This window comes from Salvelinus namaycush, chromosome 23, assembly GCF_016432855.1.
Source record: "Salvelinus namaycush isolate Seneca chromosome 23, SaNama_1.0, whole genome shotgun sequence".
NCBI lineage: Eukaryota > Metazoa > Chordata > Actinopteri > Salmoniformes > Salmonidae > Salvelinus > Salvelinus namaycush.
The window spans coordinates 31,482,370-31,505,880 of record NC_052329.1 but is presented as its reverse complement, the minus strand read 5'-3'; the positions used below and the strand labels follow the sequence as shown (position 1 = coordinate 31,505,880).

The following is a 23,511-nucleotide window of genomic DNA, read 5'->3' as shown; positions in this document are numbered from 1 at the left end:
CACAAATTTGTTTACATCCCTGTTAGTGAGTATTTTGGGCAGCAGGTAGCCTAGCGGTTAGAGCGTTGGGCCAGTAACCAAAAGGTTGCTGGATTGAATCCCCGAGCTGACAAGGTAAAAATCTGTCCTTTTGCCTCTGTCCTAGTAGGCCGTCATTGTAAATAAGAATTTGTTCTTAACTGACTTGCCTAGTTGAATAAGGGTTACATTTAAAAAATAAAATAAAAAGTCCTTTGCCTAGATAATTCATCCACCTGACACCTGTGCATATCAAGAAGCTGATTAAACAGCATGATCATTACACAGAATTTGGCCGTACTTCCAACTGTCCTCACAACCCCAGACCACTTGTATGGCATGGTGTGGGCAAGCGATTTGCTTACGTCAACGTTGTGAACAGAGTGCCCCATGGTGGCGGTGGGGTTATGGTATGGGCAGGCATAAACTACTGACAACAAACACAATTGCATTTTATCGATGGCAATTTGAATGCATAGAAATACCTTGACGAGATCCTGAAGCCCATTGTCGTGCCATTCATCCGCGCCATCACCTCATGTTTCAGCATGATAATGCACATGCACTGACCCATGTTGCAAGGATCTGTACACACTTCCTGGAAGCTGAAAATGTCCCCGTTCTTCCATGGCCTGCATACTCATCAGACATGGCACCCATTGATAACGTTTGGGATGCTCTGGATCGACGTGTACAACAGTTTCAGTTCCCGCCCATATCCAGCAACTTCGCACAACCATTGAAGAGGAGTGGGGCAATATTCCAAAGGCCACAATCAACAGCCTGATCAACTCTATGAGAAGGAAATGTGTACAGATGCATCTGTATTCTCAGTCATGTGAAACTCATAGATTAGGGCCAATGAATGTATTTAAATTAACTGATTTCCATATATGAACTGTAACTCAGTCAAATTTTTGAAATTGTTGCATGTTTCGTTTTTATTTTTGTTCTGTATAAAAGGGTCAAAGCAAATTGGTGCAATCAAGATATAAGATACTATATGTCCTACAATTCGCTTTGACCTAATGTAAAGTATCATTATACTAAATGGAGTGGCACGGATTTTAGTTCTCTGAGACCAGCAGACGACCTTATTTCTGACTTTAATGGGGTAGATTTACGGTGCCAACATTTGGGCTACCCAAATAGCGCACTGTCTTTAATTACCTTCATAATAGCCCACCTGTAAACTTTTCAAAGTGCTGAATTGAGACATAAAACTTGTTGTGCATGGGGAAAGTTCTTATGGAGTAAATATAGCCTAACCTTATTCTTGCAACAGTAGACAAGGTGTGTATGAGATGTAGCCTATATAGATGGCATGTACTAAACCTTAAACATGTAGGCAGAGTAGGCCTAGGTCGAAACATAGGTTAGCCTACGTTATCAAGGCAACAACGCGGGTCTTTGGGTTGTGTCCATTTTTTTGCGCATGCAGGGCATCAGGTAAAGTCTACAAATGAAATTGGCGAACAGTGCTGTCACTTCACTTTCAGAGAGAAGCACCGGCTCTGATGAACAATCAGATTCATTGTCTGGCGGGACAGTACGCCTGCCTAGGTAGTTATTGGCCATCAAGACAGTTCCCCAGAGACGGGAAAAGCAATGACAGTTCCATTTTAAAGGCTGACTTTCACAATATCACATACTCAAAATGATTAGGCCTATGCTTAATTGGTTGGCCCATATGCAGAATGTGCGCATCAACTGTTTGTGCTTCACTGAACTTTAAAAACTGCTGTGTTATGCTTAGCCAAAGATTTAATAGACTGTGTGGTGAATTTACTTTCACAATGTTTTTGAATAATCTGTTGCTGCATGCTATTTAGCTTACTATACTTTCCCAATAGTTAATTGCACACAAAGAGCGCGCATCACAGGATCGCCTTTCACTTTCTTCATTCACAACCATCACGCCCCCTCCCTTCTCCACTCAAACTGTTTGCGAGGCTCCTCGACTACAGAAACAGTTCGCAGTAAGAGGTTTACCTGTTCTTAAACTAACCAGAGAAGCTGACGCCTTAATCGTGGACTATAGACACATCTCCGTGATTATTCCTTGTGGAAATATAGCTATTCCTTTACAAGGTAGGCAAGTATTCACTCAATCTATTATTTACTTCTGTTTAGGCTATTATTATGGAATTAAACTGTTGTTTCACAAGTAATTATGGCTGCAAGCTATTGTCACTTGTCCGTTCTGTCTGAATATCTCTCACCTAAACTATAAAAATAATATATAGGTTATATTTCGCCAGCCTGCATGACTGCAAATTAGAAAAAATTTATACCACTGTTTGATTACCAACAATGAAATACAAATGTGTTGAAATGACAGTCTTCACATGAGATGAGCAGTTTAAATGTGCGTAATTTGGTAGCTGATACAATTCGATGTGTCGGAACCACTGTCTGCATCTGATTATGATGGATCTAATATCTTAAGAAGATTACAAGTTTAATAAATAGGGCGTATGATATAACAGGGTGTTCCACTACCAGAGCTGTCAACCAGTGTGAGCCACGCGACCCTCACAACGCACTATCAAATCGATATAAAATAAGTCAGTGAGATTAAGCCACTTTAAAGCCAGTTGTTTGCTACAGACATGTTCGTACTTTTGTTTGGGTTTATTCCTTATAACCATATAATATTGTAGCCTACATCGTCCCATTATTTACAGCCTTATATAGTAGTCCTCTGCTATACCCTAATCAATGGCCTCTTCAATAGTCGTGAACGACTACTCCTTCAAGCTTGTGTTCTATAGGCCTACAAACGTAAGCCTATGTATTGCTCTCTTAGAAAATAATCGCGTTTAAAATAGCCGAGCTGTGTGTGTGGATTAGCAGGTATACAGTGGTAGCCTACCAAATAGTTAACTGGGGGATGTCCGGGAATTGGATGATCTCAGAGACTAACTATTACATAAGGCTTGTGTTGGTACAACCCACCCACTGGGCACAGACGCCAATTCAACGTCTATTCCACGTTGGTTCAACCAGTATGGGTCTGAGTGAGACTGTTACACAAGGGCACAAGAACCTGGGACCTTAATCACGAAAAGAAATCAGAGCCTTTCTCTCTACAATCTCATTTCAAACCCAGAAATCTGTTTTCCACAAGCCATATGACAAATTAATTACATTGGCCATACATTTCGATGCTTACGTATTACCTCTTCAACATTGAACTGATTGAATTCACTGCTGGTTTGATTAAATTATACCGTCTAGGTAGGCTATATAATATGCACAACTATGCACAACATACATTAATGACGTTAAAGTTGACAGGCAATACGTTTGCGCATTAGCCTGAGTATTCCCTCCAAAAACGTCTGGATAATGTATTGCACCTACTGAAAAATACACTAGTAGAATTATTAATAGATTGGGCGTTGGGTTATTTTGTTGGCCTGGTTTTGGTCATCAGAAGAGAGAAAAACTAAGCAAAATGTCAACCACATTACGCAAGACGCATTCTGATTAGGGGACTGCGTGCCATTAGGATGGCCGAATTAAGAGTTTCAGGACAAGGAATGAAGCACAACTTCTTAATAGCCTCTTTCCTTGTTCGGGTAGAGAAGTAACAAGGAGTGCGGAACTGGCGGTATAATGGTATAACCTTTTGATACACAACGCAAATGGAGACCATATGTGGCAGAAATAAACTACAAACAGGTGTTGACTTGAATAATTATGTTACATATGTGTCCAGGAAAATAATAACAAAATATAACACAATGCAGTCAGAATCGTGATTTTCCTGTTTTTTATATATATTTCCACACTATGAGTTTGGAAATATACTGTGACGTTCTGAAGAGGATGATAATGCCATTTTAGTGTAATAGCTATTTGAAAAGTACACTTGAAATTTCAGCCTGTTTTGGTGGGATGGAGTTGGTGACATCACCAGGCAGTACATGAGTTAATAGACCAATAAGAAAGAGAGTTCCAAACCACTCTGCCAATAACAGCTAGTTTACAGTTTTCCTCTCCCCACTCAGACCACTCCCCAAATTCTTGCTTGAGAAATTGCTCTTTGTTTCTTTTTGAAGGTGGCTGCATTGGACCTTTAAATATCCCAATTCATATTTTAATTAACAAGAAATATCTAGGCATTTTTTTTTTTTTTTTACCTTTATTTAACTCAGCAAGTTAAGAGTAAATTCTTATTTACAATGATGGCCAAACCCAGACAATGCTGGGCCAATTGTGCACCGCCCTATGGGACTCCCAATCACAGCCGGATGCGATGCAGCCTGGATTCAAACCAGGGACTGCAGTGATGCCTCTTGCACAGAGATGCAGTGCCTTATACCGCTGCACCACTCGGGAGCCCAATAGATCTGTCACTGTTGTGATGAGTAATTCAAAAACAGTTTTCATCCGGCTGTCTTATCAGTAGTCTGTGTGTGTGTGTGTGTGTGTGTGTGTGTGTGTGTGTGTGTGTGTGTGTGTGTGTGTGTGTGTGTGTGTGTTTGATAAAACTTCCTCTGTGATGGAATTAGGGTAAATCCCTCACCATAAATAGGTGAGGTGCAGGGCCCAGGACCTTCAGGACCTTCAAACCTCATTTGGACGCCTTTCCTTCCAGTTCTCTGCTGCCTGCGACTGGAACGAATCGCAAAAATCTCTGAAGCTGGAGACTTTTATCTCCCTCAACAACTTTAAACATCTGCTATCTGAGCAGCTAACCGATCGCTGCAGCTGTACATAGTCCATCGGTATATAGCCCACCCAATTTACCTACCTCACCCCCCATACTGCTTTTATTTATTTACTTTTCTGCTCTTTTGCACACCAGTATCTCTACTTGCACATGATCATCTGATGATTTATCACTCCAGTGTTAATCTGCTAAATTGTAATTATTCGATTTATTGCCTACCTCCTCATGCCTTTTGCACACATTGTATATAGATTCTCTTTTTTTCTACCATGTTATTGACTTGTTTATTGTTTACTCCATGTGTAACTCTGTGTTGTTGTCTGTTCACACTGCTATGCTTTATCTTGGCCAGGTCGCAGTTGCAAATGAGAACTTGTTCTCAACTAGCCTACCTGGTTAAATAAAGGTGGGGGGAAAAAAAGAAAAAAAAAATGAAGAGTGGAGCAGGACAGGATTACAGCATTGTCATGCAGCACCAGGACTGTCAGCATACATGGGCAAGCACTTTATCCCTGTTGTGTTGTGTTTGTCAACCAGCATGTTTATAGATTCACTTCCCTGCATACAATCTGCCAGACACATAATATAAAGATAGAAGGGTGAAATATTGTTTACTTCCTACTCAAGAAAGAGGATTCAATCTCTCTCTCTGTCTCAGAGAATAGTAGGCTGTTTTTATCTTATCTGAGGGCGTGTCACAGAAATGGTATAGTCCCATTGCCAGGGCAATCTTTCACTATCAGCCCCCATCTGCTGTCACTACTCAGTGACACAATGCCTTGTCACAATGTGGCTAATGACTCTGCGGTCAATTAACACTGAAAATCATCACCTACAAGTCTCAACACCTCTCTTATAAAGACCTCAAGCAGCTTCACATGTGAAGCTCATGTGTTAAAATTCACACGACGTTTAGAGATGCCAGGAGTCGACTGGCTGTGGTAGAAAATGTGTAGCATCTCAACACATATCAAGTGTGACAACAGTACTATACCTCCTAAAGGATATGATTCATACACAAATCACCTCAAACCTTATGAGACATTGAAATTGTTTTAACTTTTAAATACAGAACTCATGGTTAAGAAGGTTTTCATAACAGAACAGTTTACAGGAATATAAGAAGATGGCTAAATAGGTGTAAAGTCCTAGGGTTGGTGGGGATTCCATTAACTGAGATGATTAACGATAATGTCATCAGCTGAATGCAGTCAGCAGTAAGTCAGCTTAGAGCACAGCCACGAACTACACTACATGACCAAAAGTATGTGGAGACCCGCCCGTTGAACATCTCATTCTAAAATCATGGGCATTATTATGGAGTTGGTCCCCCCTTTACTGCTATAAGAGCCTCCGCTCTTCTAGGAAGGCTCTCCACTAGATGTTGGAACATTGCTGCGGGAACTTGGTTCCATTCAGCCATAAGAGCATTAGTGAGGTCGGGCACTAATGTTGGGCGATTAGGCCTGGCTCGCAGTCGGAGTTCCAAAAGGTGTTTGTTGGGGTTGAGGTCAGGGCTCTGTGCAGGCCTGTCAAGTTCTTCCACGCTGATCTCGACAAACCATTTCTGTATGGACCTCGCTTTGTGCACAGGGGCATTGTCATGCTGAAACAGGAAAGGCCCTTCCCCAATCTGTTGCCACAAAGTTGGAAGCACAGAATCATCTAGAATGTCATTATATACTGTAGTGTTAAGACTTCTCTTCACTGGAATTAAGGGGCCTAGCCCAATCCATGAAAAACAGCCGCTTTGAAAGTTACTGAGCTCTTCAGTAAGGCCATTCTACTGCCAATGGTTGTCTATGGAGATTGCATGGCGATGTGCTCGATTTTATACACCTGTAAGCAACGGGTGTGGCTGAAATGATGATGAGCAACTTGTGATTTTTTTCATGTCTGTCATCCAAATGGGCTTTGAAGAAAAAGGCTACAGTTAACATGTATTTAAATGCTTGTTAGTGTAATGTGCATACAGCTCTGGAGAAGAAAAGTATTCGTTTTGTATGTAAAGTTGTATGTAAAGTGTTAGTTTGGAAGGTTAATCTCTCTTGCTCCCTCAGTATGTATGCAGCAGTATAATACGCAATGTTTGTCTCAGCAATGGAAACACAAAGAGGTCCTGATAACAGGTTACCACACAGGGAGACGCACACAAAATACTTTTGAACAAATAACTTCCTTGGAAAATTGTGTTTCCACAAAACTAGCAAGTCTTTGTAATGCACAATCAATTCTCGAGGATGTATGATTTACTGTGTGATTCACTGCAACACCCCACACAAACCTCAAATCAGCACACACCATCTCCCATGTAAAACCATAGGCATTTTTGGGTGGTTTCAGCCAGTCCCCCTCAGCAAACACACAGATTCCTGAAGTGTTTCCCCTTGTATTTCTGTCCTCTGGCTCCAAGGTTGTAAATCTCTCTGTCTTTCTCTCTGTGTCTCCACAGACCTCCAAGACTAGCATTTTGATGTCACATTCCCGAAGCAACTGAGCCCCGTCAGAGAATCAGCAGACATAAAGATAGCCAAAGGATTCTTCATCTTCAGAGAGGCCAAAGAATAAGGAAGAAGGGAGGTTTTGAAGCTGGAACACCCACCACCCTTATTGAATAATGGTGACTTTTTGAGAGTGCGTTGATCTCAGGTCAAGGCCTACATGCCACTGTGATCACCAAGAAGCGGACAAAGGAAAAAATTTTTTTAAAAAAATCATATTAAAAGGAGGTGCAAATCTCATCACTGAGAGACGATCCCCTCACAAACTGAATTCTGGGAAACAGAATGCCAGCGAAGACGCCCATGTACTTAAAGACTACCACACCCAAGCGGGGGAAGAAGCTCAAGCTGCGAGACGTCCTGTCCAGTGACATGATTAGCCCCCCGCTAGGGGACATGCGCCACAGAGCCCATGTCGGGCTGGAGGGAGAGGGTGACATGTTCGGAGACGTAGGCTTTTTACAGGGCAAGATGGACATGTTGCCCGCCCTGAACGGCTTACCACGCTCCCACAGTATGGAGAGGCAGCTGGATGAAGCCTACCCCATGAACGACAAAGGACCCAACCACTCTTGTAACAACCACCGCAATCCCTACCACCATTCCACCAGCCTGCTGAAGAGCACCATCTCCATGCCTGTGTTCATCGCCCCCGAGCAGGCCCCTCCCAAGCCGCCTCGGCTCCACCTGGAGGACTCGACCCCCCCGTCCCAGCAGCAACAGCACCAACCTCAGCCGAACAACCATAACCACAACGACCACAATCAGCAGCGGCATCACTCCATGTCTTTGTGTGACCAGGGTGTCGGCTGCTACATGGACCCCTGCCACGACCTTAGCTACTCTGCCTCCTTCAGGCACCTGGTGCCCTCCTCCGGCTCCTTCTCAGAGGTCTCCTCAGAGGACTCCATGTCAGAGAGCTGTGGCCCCCTGGACCCTCAGAGGGGGCTGAGCCTGGATTCAGACGCTGGCCTGAGCAATGAGGACCTGGGGAGCGAGCGGAGTGAGTCGCCCACCGTGTGCCCTAGATTCTCTCCCGGTGTCTCCCGCTCAGAGTCCCTGATGGGCTTGGATCTGGACCTGGGGCCATCCATCCTGGAGGACGTGCTGAGGATCATGGACCGCTACAAGAGTGTTGATGACCGCTGTGAGTTGTGAGCAGATGAGGGGAAAGGGGTTTAGACACTGCTGTGCAGAGAGGTGTCTGGGACACTTTTTTTTTTTACAATCCTCCATATAGCCTAATGATGATTGGGCTGGTCCAACAGACAGACAGACAGACAGAGGATAGTGCCAGGACTGACAGGCTAAAAAGCCTGGGACTTAAGACGCTGTAAATGTGGGACTATATAATATCTAGACTGGACAAACAGCAGCTTCAGAACCAACCATTTGTCTTTTGATATTCAGAATCACAATGGGGGAGAGACAATAATTTCTCCCACCCAAATGTTGTCTAAATTTTCGCAGACTATCATTTTACATGTTTTTCATAATTTCACTATTGTTAGGGCACATAATTCATACTTCACTAACTCTCTAAGTAAGCTCTGTAGTTTTGTGATAGGAGGAAACGTAGTTGTCTGAAAATACAATTCATGTACTTAAAAAGCCTGCAAAGTTTTTTTATATTTTTTAAATGAAATATCATATTGCTGATATTCTTCCAGGAACACATTTTTTAAATTCTGTATGTACATCTGATTGAATTTTACTGTTCTATGTCAGAACAATATGATCAAGACTGGAGTGTGCTATGTATTAGTTTGCCATCTAGTGGCATATGTAAGAATTACACCCAATTTGCAGCAGTTCTAGCAGGGCGAAAAGTGAGGTCAAAATGTTGCTTTCTGGGGGCTAAAGTGCATTAGAATCAAAGTATCAGAAATGTGCAGCTTCTTCAAAATCCTTTAAATATAGTGGGATGACCAGAGAAGGTTTCTCTGTTCTTTTGTAACAGCTGTGCAATTTGTGGACTTGAATTGAATCCTTCAGCATTTTCTTCTATTGCGTTGTTAAATTACAGTGTATCTCCAATTGTTATGTATATAACTGTAATGTATGAAATAAATATGGCAATTAGATGCTGTACCATTGTATCATTCCTTTCTTTTATACACACTACCGTTCAAAAGTTTGGGGTCACATAGAAATGTCCTTGTTTTTTAAAGAAAAGCTAATTTTTTGTCCATTAAAATAACATCAAATTGATCAGAAATGGATTGTAGACATTGTTAATGTTGTAAATGACTATTGTAGCAGGAAACGGCTGATTTTTTATTTCACGCATGGAATAGCCTTCAGTTTGCCCTGTTCTGTGAAGGGAGTAGTACACAGCGTTGTACGAGATCTTCAGTTTCTTGGCTTTCTCGCATGGAATAGCCTTCATTTCTCAGAACAAGAATAGACTGACGAGTTTCAGAAGAAAGTTATTTGTTTCTGGCCAATTTGAGCCTGTAGTTGAACCCACAAATGCTGCTGTTCCAGAAACTCAACTAGTCTAAAGAAGGCCAGTTGTATTGCTTCTTCAAATCAGGACAACAGTTTTCAGCTGTGCTAACATAATTGCAAAAGGGTTTTCTAATGATCAATTAGCCTTTTAAAATGATACACTTGGATTAGGTAACACAACGTGCCATTGGAACACAGGAGTGAAGGTTGCTGATAATGGGCCTCTGTACGCCTATGTAGATATTCCATTAAAAAATCTAATCTACAATAGTAATTTACAACATTAACAATGTCTACACTGTATTTCTGATCAATTTGATGTTATTTTAATGGTCAAATTCAAAAAGAAGGACATTTTTCTAAGTGACCCCAAACTTTTGGACGGTAGTGTATATACAGTACCAGTAAAAAGTTTGGACACACCTACTCATTCAAGAGTTTTTCTTTATTTTTACTATTTTCCACATTGTAGAATAATAGTGAAGACATCAATACTACGAAATAACACATATGGAATCAAGTACTCACCAAAGAAGGGTTTAACAAATCAAAATATATTTTATATTTGAGATTCTTCAAAGTAGCCACCCTTTGCCTTGATGAAAGATTTGCACACTCTTGGCATTCTCAACCTGGAATGCTTTTCCAACAGTCTTGAAGGAGTTCCCACATATGCTAAGCACTTGTTGGTTGCTCTGCGGTCCAACTCATCCCAAACTATCTCAATTGGGTTGAGGTCGGGTGATTGTGGAGGCCAGGTCTTCTGATGCAGCACTCCATCACTCTCCTTGGTCAAATAGCCCTTACACAGCCTGGAGGTGTGTTGGGTCATTGTCCTGTGGAAAAACAAATTATAGTCCCACTAAGTGCAAACCAGATGCAGAATGCTGTGGTAGCCATGCTGGTTAAGTGTGCCTTGAATTCTAAATAAATCACTGACAGTGTCACCAGCAAAGCACCGCCACACCAATACACCTCCTCCTCCATGCTTCACGGTGGGAAAAACACATGCAAAGATCATCCGTTCACCTACTCTGCGTCTCACAAAGACACGGCAGTTGGAACCAAAAATCTCAAATTTGGGCTCATCAGACCAAAGGACAGATTTCCACCTTTCTAACGTCCATTGCTCGTGTTTCTTGGCCCAAGCAAGTCTCTTCTTCTTGTTGATGTCCTTTAGTAGTGGTTTCTTTGCAGCAATTTGACCATTAAGGTCTGATTCACGCAGTCTTCTCTGAACAGTTGATGTTGAGATGTGTCTGTTACTTGAACTCTGTGAAGCACTTATTTGGGCTGCAATTTCTGAGGCTGGTAACTCTAATGAACTTATCCTCTGCTGCAGAGGTAACTCTGGGTCTTCCTTTCCTGTGGCGGTCCTCATAAGAGCCAGTTTCATCATAGCGCTTGATGGTTTTTGCGACTGCATTTAAAGAAACTTTCAAAGTTCTAGAAATGTTCTTTATTGACTGACCTTCATGTCTTAAAGTAATGATGGATTGTCGTTTCTCTTTGCTTATTTGAGCTGTTCTTGCCATAATATGGACTTGGTCTTTTACCAAATAGGGCTATCTTCTGTATACCACTGTATACCACCCTTACCTTGTCACAAGAAATTCCACAAATGAACTTTTAACAAGGCACACCTTTAAATGCATTCCAAGAGATTACCTCATGAAGCTGGTTGAGAGAATGTCAAGAGCGTGCTAAGCTGTCATCAAGGCAAAGGGTGGCTACTTTGAAGAATCTCAAATATAAAACATATTTTGATCTGGGGCTCCCGAGTGGCGCAGCGATCTATCGCACTGCATCTCAGTGCAGTCCCTGGTTTGAATCCAGGCTGCATCACATCCGGCCATGATTGGGAGTCCCATAGGGCGGTGCACAATTGGCCCAGTGTCATCCGGGTTTGGCTGGGATAGGCCGTCATTGTAAATAATAATTTGTTCTTAACTGACTTGCCTGGTTAAATTTTGAAAAATGTGTTTAACAATTTTTTGGGATACTACATGGTTCCATATGTGTTATTTCATAGTTTTGATGTCTTCACGATTATTCTACAACGTAGAAAATAGTAAAAATAAAGAAAACCCTGGAATGAGTAGGCGTGTCCAAACTTTTACCTGGTACTGTATATATATGTGCCCATCTCAGTAAACTAATCCATTGCGGAGGCCTAGACTAAAAGCCAATTGATTCGCAAATGTGGTAGGAGGCTCCATATGGAGAGTGTGACGCACTTGCAGAGCCTCCAGAGTCATGCAGAGTCCAAATCGAGGTCTGTGCCGCATCGCCATGTGCCTCCCAAATGTTGTAACAATGCGGAGGGCTCTGTATAGCTCCGCATTGACATGATTGGTTGACAGTAGGTGGGGGCGGTACATCCTGTATAAACACAAACTCACTTCCTTGACAACAGCTCTGCACTTCTCCGTGAAACACGAGAATTATGAATGTCCTGACTTCTGCTGAGGCCATATCACCGTAAATGCTGCATGGCCAATGCAGACGTCGGATTGACCGTGCGCCCAGATGCACAATGTACTTCTCTCTCCAGAATGCGCTCTCTCCTGCCAATTTGTGCACATTTAATGTTTCATAACTTCATTGTGTGAATTGTTTGCGTTTGATTGTTAGTTTATATTAATTTCCCATTACATATATCACCAGTAGTAGATGTACCGTTAATTCCTATAATTTCTAATATACAATTTTTGTTACTTTGGTTATGGTAATTTCTTTAATTGCATCCAATATTATTATTCCAGTCTTCCTGTTCTCATTGTCGGAGTGGGCACATTGTTTGCAGAGTGCACAACCTATGCTGCACTTGTGAGAAACAAGTTTTGGTTTATTTAATTACATTTATGAGTTCTGTCAATTTAGTCAGTGTCTTTTGTTTCGAGCGCTCATGTCAATGTTGAGTAAGGACGTGAACATAGAAGTAGGCCTATAGGCTACCTGGCCTGCGTGCAAATGTAGGCATAAAAGTGTCGATTTGGGGCTCGGATAGTATTTCTGATTGGCTTAATTCACCACCACTAATGAATGACCTGTGGATCTTCTCAAAGTAATGTTTTCTTCACCTCAAACAGCAAGCAAACAAAGTCTGTTTTTACATCCATTGAGAATTACAAAAGTTCCTCAATGTATTTGAACAATCTTTTCAGTTCTATCCCTTTCAATAACCACTCAGCGTTAAAGGGGAAAATTGTTATGCTCTGATCCAGTGGAAACGTCATAAAAAAGGTTTCTTATCAGTGCTTGACTTGGACTGAAATATGTTACGGTACTCATTTTGGGCGCTGGTTCTGTTTATATTTAGGTGCAGGAGCTCCACAATACCTTTGAGCTAATATTCTAAGAAAAACGGGAGCTCAAGCAGTAGAACATTTGAGATGCCGGTACTTAGCTCTGGTGAGCTCCTGCCCTGTTGGCTTTCGCAGATTCTGCCACTACTCTCCTGAAGTTGCTGGTAATAGGCTACACGATGAATAGCAAACCTTTCTCATGTGGAATGCCAATTTAACTTACAATTTCTAACGATCTATGTGCCAATTATGGTTTTCATATCCACATTTTCGTGAAACAGTTCCATCTAATTTATAATAACTTCATATCTCAAAATCATTGTCATGTGGTTAATCAAAATTCTATCCAAATCTAAATGAAAACGATATAAACCTAAAAAGTAACTTCTATTGTCAACTATTTATATATAGCCAAAAAAAACAACATTTCAGCCTGCAGGTAGAAAATATCCCAAGTTAAGAGCGGGAGGAGACTAGTTGGGCCAGGTTAAGTTTTTAAAATTCTGGTTAAATAGATCTTTGGCGCACTCTGGATGCATCAAACCATAAGCTTAAAGCATCAGACAAGCTCAAAATATATTGTTGATTTTATTAAAACACATAGGGTGGGTCTACATAAGGAAAAATACACAAGCAATCGATTGGTCGAAAAAACAGATGACTTTCGGTCTACCAATATTTTTTTTGTCAGGACAGCCCTAAATCTGGGGAAACTGCATCTTCTGGCTTATCTTTTCTAATATTGAGGTCATCCCACCACACAACCTATTAGGGGAGAGTGGGGTAAGTTGAGCCAAATGGGTAAGTTGAGCCACCCTTGTTTCTAGGAAACCATACACAAAATTCTGAATTTGACCAAATATTTAAGAAAAGGTCATAATTTCATGGAGTCTGTGAAGGAAGAAACCATATGGAAAAAGTGGTACACAAGTTAGGTTTATAAAAAATAATTCACCAAGTCAAATGAATTTATTAGATGTTTCATGATGCTTGTATCTAAACCAAAATAGATCATATTAAGATTGTTCTATACATCAGTTGGGGTCTCTATACGCTTCAATGTGAGGTCCTAAACCTAGCATGAAAGTGCATCCTTGTAGCTGTGTGGGCTAATATAGTCAAAATGTTTGCCTTGGGTTAAGTTGAGCCAATGGCCATGGGGTAAGTTCGGCCAATGGTTGAGCCAATGGCAAGTTGAGCAAATGTAAATGTTTCCTTCCCAGGCATAATGCAAGGCATTATTGTGGGATACGAGGTAACAACAGGGCCTGGCCTATATTAAAAGTGCAACAACAACAAAACATTTACAAAGTTTGTTTGTCAGGTGTTAAGCCTGTGTTAAAATATACTTAAAAGGATTAAAATACAGGGTTTTAAAAAGGTAGTGGTATTTCATTCAGTACAGAAGATTTGTTGCCACAGGCAGCACCACAGATATTGAGAGGAGCGAGATGCAAGACTTAGCTCTCACACAGGCACACACAGTATCTGCGCATGTGCATGGGTTCACTTCATGCTGTTCACAGCGTGGTAGTCAGGGCACCAACACAGTGGAGTAGTTGAGCCCGGCGCTTCAATGCTCTTAGTTGTTGCTGAAATTGACTCATTATGCTGTTTCTTTTCTGCATCTACGTTATATCGCTGAATCTACCTTTAACTTACCCTGTCCAGAGGCTAAACTTACCCCATTCCCAGGGTAAGTTGTGCCAAGAGACCAATCTTTTTGGACAAGCTACAGTATGTTTTCAAACTGTAATGTTTACATGAATTCTCATTATTTCCATATATATTTGTTAGAAAGAATACCATATTTCCCTTGATGGAGTAATGCTGAATGTAAAAATGGCTCAACTTACCCCACTCTCCCCTACCATACATACAACTTGTCAAATGAACAATATAGGCAGTACCTTTACTACTTTTATGACAATACCTTCTGCTCATGTTGAATATAAATAGAATGTTCTTTTCTGGTAAATCTTTATTTAGTCTGCAGTATTTCAGTTTTCTTCTTTCGTTTTATGAAGTTGAATAAAAGACTGCAAAATAGTTCTCTGAACCTCCCTGGCTGGCTGTATCGCTTTAGTGGATACTCAAACTGCTCTCAGGCAGGTCTGCAGGTTTTGACTAGCAGAAGTGTCGTAGCTGGTTAGGAGAATTTACGCAACAGTTTAGGAGAATTAACTTGGACATTTAGGACAATTTAAGTTAAGGTTAGGAAAAGGGTTAACTTTTCCCCGACGCGACTTAGAAATACCTAGCTACAACCAGGTCTGCTCTGAGAATAGTCTTTGTTTCCACAAATGCGATTCAGCTCAACATTTAACTCGATATTTGACTAGTTAGTTCTGATTACAGGAATGGGACGTACTTCCATTGAGGGATGCATACAAAACCCAATCAGAGAAGACCAAAGAATTAGCTCACAATTCTGCAGCCAATCGGAGAAGCAAAAGATAGGGCTTTGTGTAAGACGGAGGATGTCTGAAGAAATCGAATGTGTGGAACACAGCTAGCTAGCTAGTTGAAGGGTTTTGCTTTGTCAATAAATTAGCTAGGCATCTATTGTAAAAAAAAAAGTGACTGACACATAAGCAGCTAGCTCGCCGCTGCAATAAATTCACTGAAATGAAGTAAGTGCTCATGGCAGAGAGATTCTCAGACAGGGCAAAGTTAGCACTATGTACCTAGTAAACTCTTTGCTAACATAGCTAGCAGTTGGCTATCGTAAGCTAGCTAACGTTAGCTGGTTAAACTATAAACATTACACCGTGCGATGTCTGTTGGAACGAACTTAGCCACAGATGAATAGGGGAGTTAGCTTGCTAGCAAGTTATGTTTTTTATATAGCTAATGCTATATGCTGAATGTTACCTGGCTAAAATGCCCTTACTATGACTACTACCTTTTTATTCTAGGCTCAACATCGAAGGGTTGTTAGTCTATTTCCCATATGACTACATTTACCCAGAGCAATATTCCTACATGCTGGAACTCAAGAGGACCCTGGATGCCAAGGTAAATAGAGAGACCCAGCAATATGCCACTGGTTGTAGACCTATCCTACTGCTATGGCCCTATGCATGATGGTAACACATTGTTTATCGAAAGGGACATGGAGTTCTGGAGATGCCATCGGGAACCGGGAAAACCATCTCTCTTCTGTCATTGATTGTTGCATATCAGCGGGTGAGTCAAGATATGTCCGTTCCTCCATCAGGACTCTGTTGGAAGAACCTTTGTCACCATCTGTTTCTTTGACAATTCACTTATACAGTGATCTCTTTGACAGGAGTATCCCCTTGAAGTCACAAAGCTGATCTACTGTTCCCGAACTGTTCCTGAGATAGAGAAGGTGATCTCTTTCTCTCTCTCACACCTTTCTTTGTGCTCCCCTGTCCTTGAAGAACATATGTTTCTCATCCCCTTCTCTGATGCCATGTTGCTCCCTTGTCCATCAGGTGGTGGAGGAGTTGAGGAAGTTAATGGAGTTCTATTCTAAGGAGACGGGAGAGAAGAACAACATCCTGGCTCTGGCGCTCTCCTCTCGGAAAAACCTGTGTGTTCACCCCGAGGTAGGAACAACATGCCGTAGCCTCATATTACGAAATTACAGTAGGCTGCCTGTATCGATTACCCTTTTCAGATATAATGGTATGTGGCTCCTTGAAAGCGCTATGGCATGTTTGTTTGTCTGTTAGGGTAGGCTACACTGTCTTTCTTTAAATGTCAACGCGAACCCTTCTCTGGAACAGCATTTTACTTGTCTGTAAAGTAATGTTGCTTCTGAAGCGAGACTAACGTCCATCAGTAGGTGAGCAGAACAGTCAATCCTAGCCTGCCTGCGCGTAGACCACTCTTTCCTAAAATAAGTACTTTAAAGTTCATTAAATATTACTAAGACATTTAGTAGAAAGAAAGCACATCTAGCTACCCAGCCATAAAAAAACAGAATTCTTCTGTCTGAAAAGGTACAGACGCTTCTAATGTGACACTTTTTCAATTGTCTGAAAAGTTATCAATTATCGACATGTTACGACTGTACTGCGTTCTATGTCTGTAAAGGGTCGCGGTAGACAACTTCATTGCCCGGCCCTAGCGGTCAGTACACATATCTTCACGATGACACCCACTAACCGTGGTTCTGTAACGCTCTTCAAACACTTTTGTGTGTGTTCAATATAGAGCATTTCTTTGCATGTACTTAAATTGTGTGTGTCCATGTCATGGTCCAAATTGCATGATTCTTTGTGTTCAGGTGAGCTCCTTACGCTTTGGGAAAGAGGTGGATGGGAAATGTCACAGCCTGACGGCGTCATACATCCGCGCCCAACGGCACAGCAACCCAAGCCTGCCTTCCTGCCGTTTCTATGAGGTGATGGGCTTGGGATTGTGACAAAGAGAGTGATCTGGAGAGTTCCATACCTCTGTCTGTCTGCCTGACTGACTCTGTCTATCTGCTCCAGGAGTTTGATGCTATGGGAAAGCAGGTGCCTCTCCCCGCTGGAGTCTACAATCTGGACGATCTGAAGGACTTTGGGCGGAGGAAAGGCTGGTGCCCCTACTACCTAGCACGCTATTCGGTAAGAATAGCCCTTTGTCATAGCATCTGATGTTTTTCTTTTACCAGTGTTTTTGTAGCATGTTATATTTGACAGCATTACTAAAGACGGTACAGTATGAAGATGGGCAGAAACTACTTCTCCAATAGAAATTGCCGATCACACTTGTAGGCGATGTCAAGTTGACGTTGGCTAGCTAAGCTCAAGCATAGAAACACGTAATCAGGTCTAACGATCGTCTCACGCCGAACTGAGCATGTGCAGGCGGTCAAATCATAGGCCCTTTCGATGATAAAGTTGTTTTTTACAGATGAAAACGTGCCTGTTTGTCACATTCACAAGGTTGCAGTATTAACATGTTCAACTACTTAAGACATTGGCTCGAATCTAGGTTGTGCCTTTAGATTTTGAGAAAATTAACAACCAAGGATGTTTCACTTCTTCTCTCAATGTCTTCTCAAACCCTGGCCTGCTCTGCTTGGTCTGTTTCACAAGCCTTCCCGGACGTCTCGTGATGTTGCACTTCTGGGTTTATGTGGCGTTACTTTATGAAGGAGATGGATTACTGGCAGTGTTTTTCCTTTTTGCTTCTTTCCTTAACACATACAGATCCTCCATGCCAACATCATAGTTTACAGTTACCACTACCTCCTGGACCCAAAAATTGCAGACCTTGTCTCAAAGGAGCTCTCCAAGAAATCAGTGGTTGTTTTTGACGAAGCACATAACATCGGTAAGGACATCCAGCTGTTTCTTTCCCATTTGTTTAAGCAGCCCACTGTTTCAAGCCTCCACAAGCTGACGTTCCATCCTCCTCTTCCTCAGACAATGTGTGCATCGACTCAATGAGCGTCAACATCACCAGGAGGACTCTGGACCGCAGTCAGGCCAACGTGGAGACCCTACAGAACACCATTCTCAAGTAAGGTCATACACTAGTGGATCTAGTGGAGAGCAGCACTAGAACCACTGTCATGTTCTGTGTACAAAGGAGAATGTACAAGGTGTCTATAATGAGACCGACTGAACCAGTTTGTAGTTCTTGCCCCAAAAGTGTAGAGGGTTGTGATGTCATCTCAACCGCTTGTCCTCTGCTGTAGGATAAAGGAGACAGATGCAGCCAAACTGAAAGAGGAATACAGACGATTGGTGGAGGGCCTGAAAGAGGCCAACGTTGCCAGGGAGACCGACATCTACATGTCCAATCCCGTGTTGCCAGATGAGATCCTCCAAGGTTAGCCCCCTGGAGTCCAGTCGAAAACAACCAGTTATTGAATATTTGTATCGATTTATGCTCAAACAGGTTTTCATGTATCTATCTTTCCGTTTCTATACCCTGTCCTCCCTCCCCCGCACTGTCTATCTTTCTTTCCCCCCTCCAGAGGCTGTGCCTGGCAGCATCCGCACGGCAGAGCACTTTGTGGGCTTCATGAAGCGTTTCCTTGAGTACCTGAAGGCCAGGCTGAGGATTCACCATGTGGTGCAGGAGAGCGCTCCACAGTTCCTCAAAGACATCTTCGAGAAGGTCTGCATTGACCGCAAGCCACTCAGGTAACTTCTACAGTACTTTTGTGTTAGTTTTGTATAGCCTGGTGCCCTCGGTTGGTGGAGATTTCCACTTTAGGTCCTAACATGTGCAAACTCTGTCCACCAGGGCACCGAGCAATGTAAACCAAATGCTCCTAGACCTAACGGACTCCATCGTGTATTATGTCTCTTTGGTACATTGAAAGTTTCTAGAAACTCCTACTCACTCCTTATATGACATATCTATTTGTTTCTCTAGATTCTGTGCCGAGAGGTTGCGTTCGCTGCTGAGGACTTTAGAGATAGCGGACATCGCAGACTTCTCAGCCATCACCCTCATCTCCAACTTTGCCACTCTGGTCAGCACTTACAGCAAAGGTACTGAACCTCCCTAGGCTGACTGTGTCTATGTTACCTCTACATGGCTACAGCTCTGTGGTTATTTATTTTCTTTGTTCTTCCCTTGCTATCTTCCACAATCAGGCTTCACCATCATCATTGAACCCTTTGAAGACAGAACCCCCACCATTGCTAACCCCGTCCTGCACTTCAGGTGGGGTTAATTTGTGTTGAGTATGTTCTCTTTTGCCAGCAGAACGGTGTAATATTGATGGATGTTGTGCCACTGCAAGAGCCAAGGGGGAAATAATCCATCAGGATGCAAGTGGATGGGATCTACTTTAACCCTGCTCTTCTCTCCTCTCCCTTCAGCTGTATGGACCCTTCCATTGCCATCAAGCCTGTGTTCGAGCGCTTCCAGTCTGTCATCATTACGTCAGGGGTAATCTCTCTGTCTCTGTCTCTCTCTCTCTCTTTCTCTTTCTCCTTCCTCTGTTCCTAGATTAACTGTGACCTAGCCACTAATCTGTGATTATAAGACACCTGCTGATGGTCTCATCTGTACAAGATGGGGCCACTCACATTCCAATGCAGTCGGGCTAGAGTGCCATTTTGTAAACTTAGTACAAGTGTTAATGAGGGACAAATGGCTTTTCTTTGTGTTTCTCAGTACTTTATCAACAGGGATCCCCCCCCCCCCTTAAATCTGTGGCTTTTTAATGTGTTTTTTTTACCACCATTCAGAATTTAGTTTATCAATGAATTTGCATGCGACGCAAACAGAAATGTAAAGTTTGACAGTTTTATATTATTTTCAGTATATTATTTAGCCTTTTCGGTGTCCTCAGCAGTCAGTTCAGTCGTATGATCATCACTTCTCTCCATTGATCCTCTCACTAGATCCCTTGGCTGTGTGTTGGCTCAGCTGTCCTACCCTGTGGTTGTCTACTTCTGATCATGTTTCTACCCACAGACCCTTTCACCGTTGGACATTTACCCCCGAATCCTGGACTTCCGGCCTGTTACCGTGGCATCCTTCACCATGACGCTGGCACGCACCTGCCTCTGCCCTCTTGTGAGTAACCTCAGAAACAGTCTACATGATATGACCTGAGTGGTTAATTCAAGCTATACTGAGCTTCAGAAAGGATGGAAGGGGGTGATACTGAGCTCTTCCTCTTTCAGGTGGTGGGGAGGGGGAACGACCAGGTGGCCATGACCTCCAAGTTTGAGACGCGTGAAGATTTTGGTTAGTGATTGTTACATTGTATCTAAATATTGTAAGCTTTCCTTGCCTCTTTGTAAGCTTAGACTCTCCTTTCCTTAGATGTGAAAAACAAATCACTGAAATAAACCTGGTCTGGGTTCAATTTTTCAGCTGTCATCCGTAACTATGGCAACCTGCTGCTGGAGATGTCTGCGATTGTGCCAGATGGCATCGTGGCCTTCTTTACCAGCTACACCTACATGGAGAACATTGTGGCGTCGTGGTATGAGCAGGTGTGTGTGTGTGTACACGGTCCACAAATGGAAGGGAGGATAAATGTTGTTAAAAGTGAATAACGTGTTGTTTTTTGCAAGGTAGTAATCTGGAAGTTGAGTAAGCGTTGTCCTCTTGTCCTGCCCCTTTGTGTCTCTGTCTGTAGGGCATCTTGGAGAACGTCCAGAGGAACAAGCTGATCTTCATCGAGACCCCAGACGCAGCAGAGACCAGCATGGCTCTGGAGAAATACCAGGAGGTCAGGAGACCCTTTCTTTGACTGTCTTAGGTTGACTTCTGTCATTGTTTGTGACCTCTGACCTCTTATCTGTTGTGCCCCAGGCCTGTGAGAACGGCAGAGGAGCCATCCTGCTGTCTGTGGCCAGGGGGAAGGTGTCCGAGGGAATCGACTTTGGTGAGTGTTGTTTGTTCCTGTAACATAGTAGTAAAGCCTCTATTAGGCTCACAAAATGGCCGCCAAAGTTACAGCATAGGTTATTTGAAGAGATAAGTGATATGAAACTGTCTCCCTCAGTCCACCATTTTGGCCGTGCGGTGATCATGTTCGGAGTGCCTTACGTTTACACACAGAGCCGGATCCTGAAGGTCAGTCTAACTCCTCTGCTGTTCATCATCTTTCCCTTGTTCTTCTGCTTTATTCACTGTTTTGGTCTGTTCCTCTCTTCTGTTCAGCGTATGTCCTCCTCACCCCTCTGTCCGCAATTCTTTCACTTCCTTTAATCCTAATGGTCTGTTTTTCTAAAATAGTTATCCTTCTACTCTTCTGTCCATCTCTACCAGGCTCGTCTGGAGTACCTGCGGGACCAGTTCCAGATTAGAGAGAATGACTTCCTGACGTTTGACGCCATGCGGCACGCAGCGCAATGTGTGGGCCGCGCCATCAGGGGCAAAACTGACTATGGCTTGATGATCTTCGCAGACAAGGTGAGGACCTTCGGAACTTGGTGTGTCTAGTTTTAAAGGAACATTTCTTACCACTCTGATCATTGATAGACTCTACTATGATCATTTTGTTTTTAATTTAGTTCTGTGTTGGACCCCAGGAAGATTAGTTGACGTTGTGGCGTCAGCTAATGGGATCCTAATAAAAATTCTAAATTTTGTGGCTTTCTTGAATTTGAAAGCCATAATGCACTGAGGTCACAGCAGGTTGTTCCATACTGCTGTTACCTATCTAGTGCCTTCACATCAATGGTAACAAAAATAAATGGGTAAAATAAAAAAGGCTATTGAAGAGAATTGGAACAATTGTTTCTCACTCCTGTTGCAGCGCTATGCCCGGGCTGACAAGCGAGGGAAGCTGCCCCGGTGGATTCAGGAGCACCTTACTGACGGCAGCCTCAACCTGACCATCGACGAGACGGTACAGCTGTCCAAACACTTCCTACGCCAGATGGCCCAGCCCTTCAGACAGGTACAGCACATCACAGTACAGGGACATGTTTAGCAGGGCTGTGGATTTTTTACATTTTTATGTAGATGCCTGTCTGACTTGTAGAATAAGAAATCACATCAGATCTATTCATGACATCTCTAACTGCAACGTTCAAGCCAACTGAACCTGTCCCAGGTCTCCCCTTAACCTATCCATTCCCCTCAGGAGGACCAGTTGGGCCTGTCTCTGCTGACACTGGAGCAGCTGCAGTCAGAGGACATGCTGCAAAAGATCGCCCAGATCGCTCACCAGGCCTAAGAGGAAGTGTCATCACCCAGTCAAACCCACAGTCACTGTTCCAATACTGTCCTACTGTACATAGTTTATTTTTTAAGTGTATATTTGCACAAGCCGGTAGGCCGAAAAATAAATGTTTACAGTTTCTACCATGCAGTTGGCATGTTTTTTTAAAACACATTGACATGTCTTTGGCATCATTAAAAGTGAAGACTGTTATTTTATCAAATCGGTTCTCTGTAATTATTATTATTACATGATTAAACTAATCATGTAAATGTAATTAACTAGGAAGTTGGGACACTACGGAAAATCTTCAGATTACAAAGTTATAATTTCCCGAATATAACTATCAATTTGTCTTCTATTAATGAATTATTCTTTACCTCAAGTCAGTCTCATTCCAAATGTTGTAAATGGTTGGTTATCTGCACGAACCCAACCTTTTACTGTGAATCATACACCAATTGGCTTAATCATTTATTTACTAACTAAATAATCACAGAAATGCATAAACAAACATGTTACTAACAAATCATAGGGAAGATTCCCTAGTGGGCTAAACCGATATGACGGCTTGGTGGACAAAGGGAAGTGGGTGTGGACTGAGAGAGCGGGAAAGACAAAAGGAATCACTACAGTTAATTATATGAATTGAAATGCTAATCCTTTGCCCATGAACGCTCACTCATTCGGGAATAATTGCAATCAATATATATTTACGCCCATGTGTCAAACTTTTCTGTTGGAATCCGGTCCGTCTGCTGGAGAGTTCATCCGAGTCTGTTTCCTGAAGATCAGTCTTTCGTGGTTAGAATGGATACTTCAGAGTACCATTCAGAAATGTTCTCATAGATGTTTCGGCGGTTGTCGGCATTCGCATCCCAGGTTTACATCATTTCTAGCTGGAGACTAATAATTGGTATCTAAGATTTGCTCTTATTCGATAGT

The 23,511-nt window shown here is 42.4% G+C and overlaps 2 protein-coding genes across 2 annotated transcripts; both read left to right on the top strand.

Annotated features, from left to right (window-relative positions):
• The first annotated feature begins 1,972 nt into the window (after positions 1–1,972).
• On the top strand, positions 1,973–9,282 carry LOC120018788 (cdc42 effector protein 2-like). The gene is made up of 2 exons (XM_038961999.1): positions 1,973–2,109; positions 7,152–9,282. The coding sequence occupies exon 2, from the start codon at positions 7,486–7,488 to the stop codon at positions 8,356–8,358; it is 873 nt and encodes a 290-aa protein (XP_038817927.1). The 5' UTR covers positions 1,973–2,109; positions 7,152–7,485; the 3' UTR covers positions 8,359–9,282.
• A 6,149-nt stretch (positions 9,283–15,431) lies between these two features.
• Positions 15,432–22,789, top strand: LOC120018787 (general transcription and DNA repair factor IIH helicase subunit XPD). Its single transcript, XM_038961998.1, has 23 exons — positions 15,432–15,592; positions 15,878–15,977; positions 16,071–16,148; positions 16,252–16,314; positions 16,421–16,534; positions 17,218–17,334; positions 17,426–17,542; positions 18,131–18,254; positions 18,347–18,443; positions 18,622–18,755; positions 18,904–19,072; positions 19,308–19,426; positions 19,532–19,601; positions 19,760–19,829; positions 20,361–20,462; positions 20,573–20,636; positions 20,766–20,887; positions 21,034–21,126; positions 21,210–21,282; positions 21,403–21,473; positions 21,669–21,812; positions 22,159–22,302; positions 22,489–22,789. Exons 1-23 carry the CDS (start codon positions 15,588–15,590, stop codon positions 22,579–22,581), a joined length of 2,283 nt encoding a protein of 760 aa, XP_038817926.1. The 5' UTR covers positions 15,432–15,587; the 3' UTR covers positions 22,582–22,789.
• Positions 22,790–23,511: the final 722 nt, after the last annotated feature.

Excerpts from the sequence above, each read along its gene's own strand:
- LOC120018788 (XM_038961999.1), top strand. The coding sequence starts at position 7,486 with ATGCCAGCGAAGACGCCCATGTACTTAAAGACTACCACACCCAAGCGG.
- LOC120018787 (XM_038961998.1), top strand. Across the intron at positions 16,535-17,217 it reads ACCTGTGTGTTCACCCCGAG|GTGAGCTCCTTACGCTTTGG; the intron begins GTAGGAACAACA and ends CTTTGTGTTCAG. Across the intron at positions 22,303-22,488 it reads TGGCCCAGCCCTTCAGACAG|GAGGACCAGTTGGGCCTGTC; the intron begins GTACAGCACATC and ends CATTCCCCTCAG.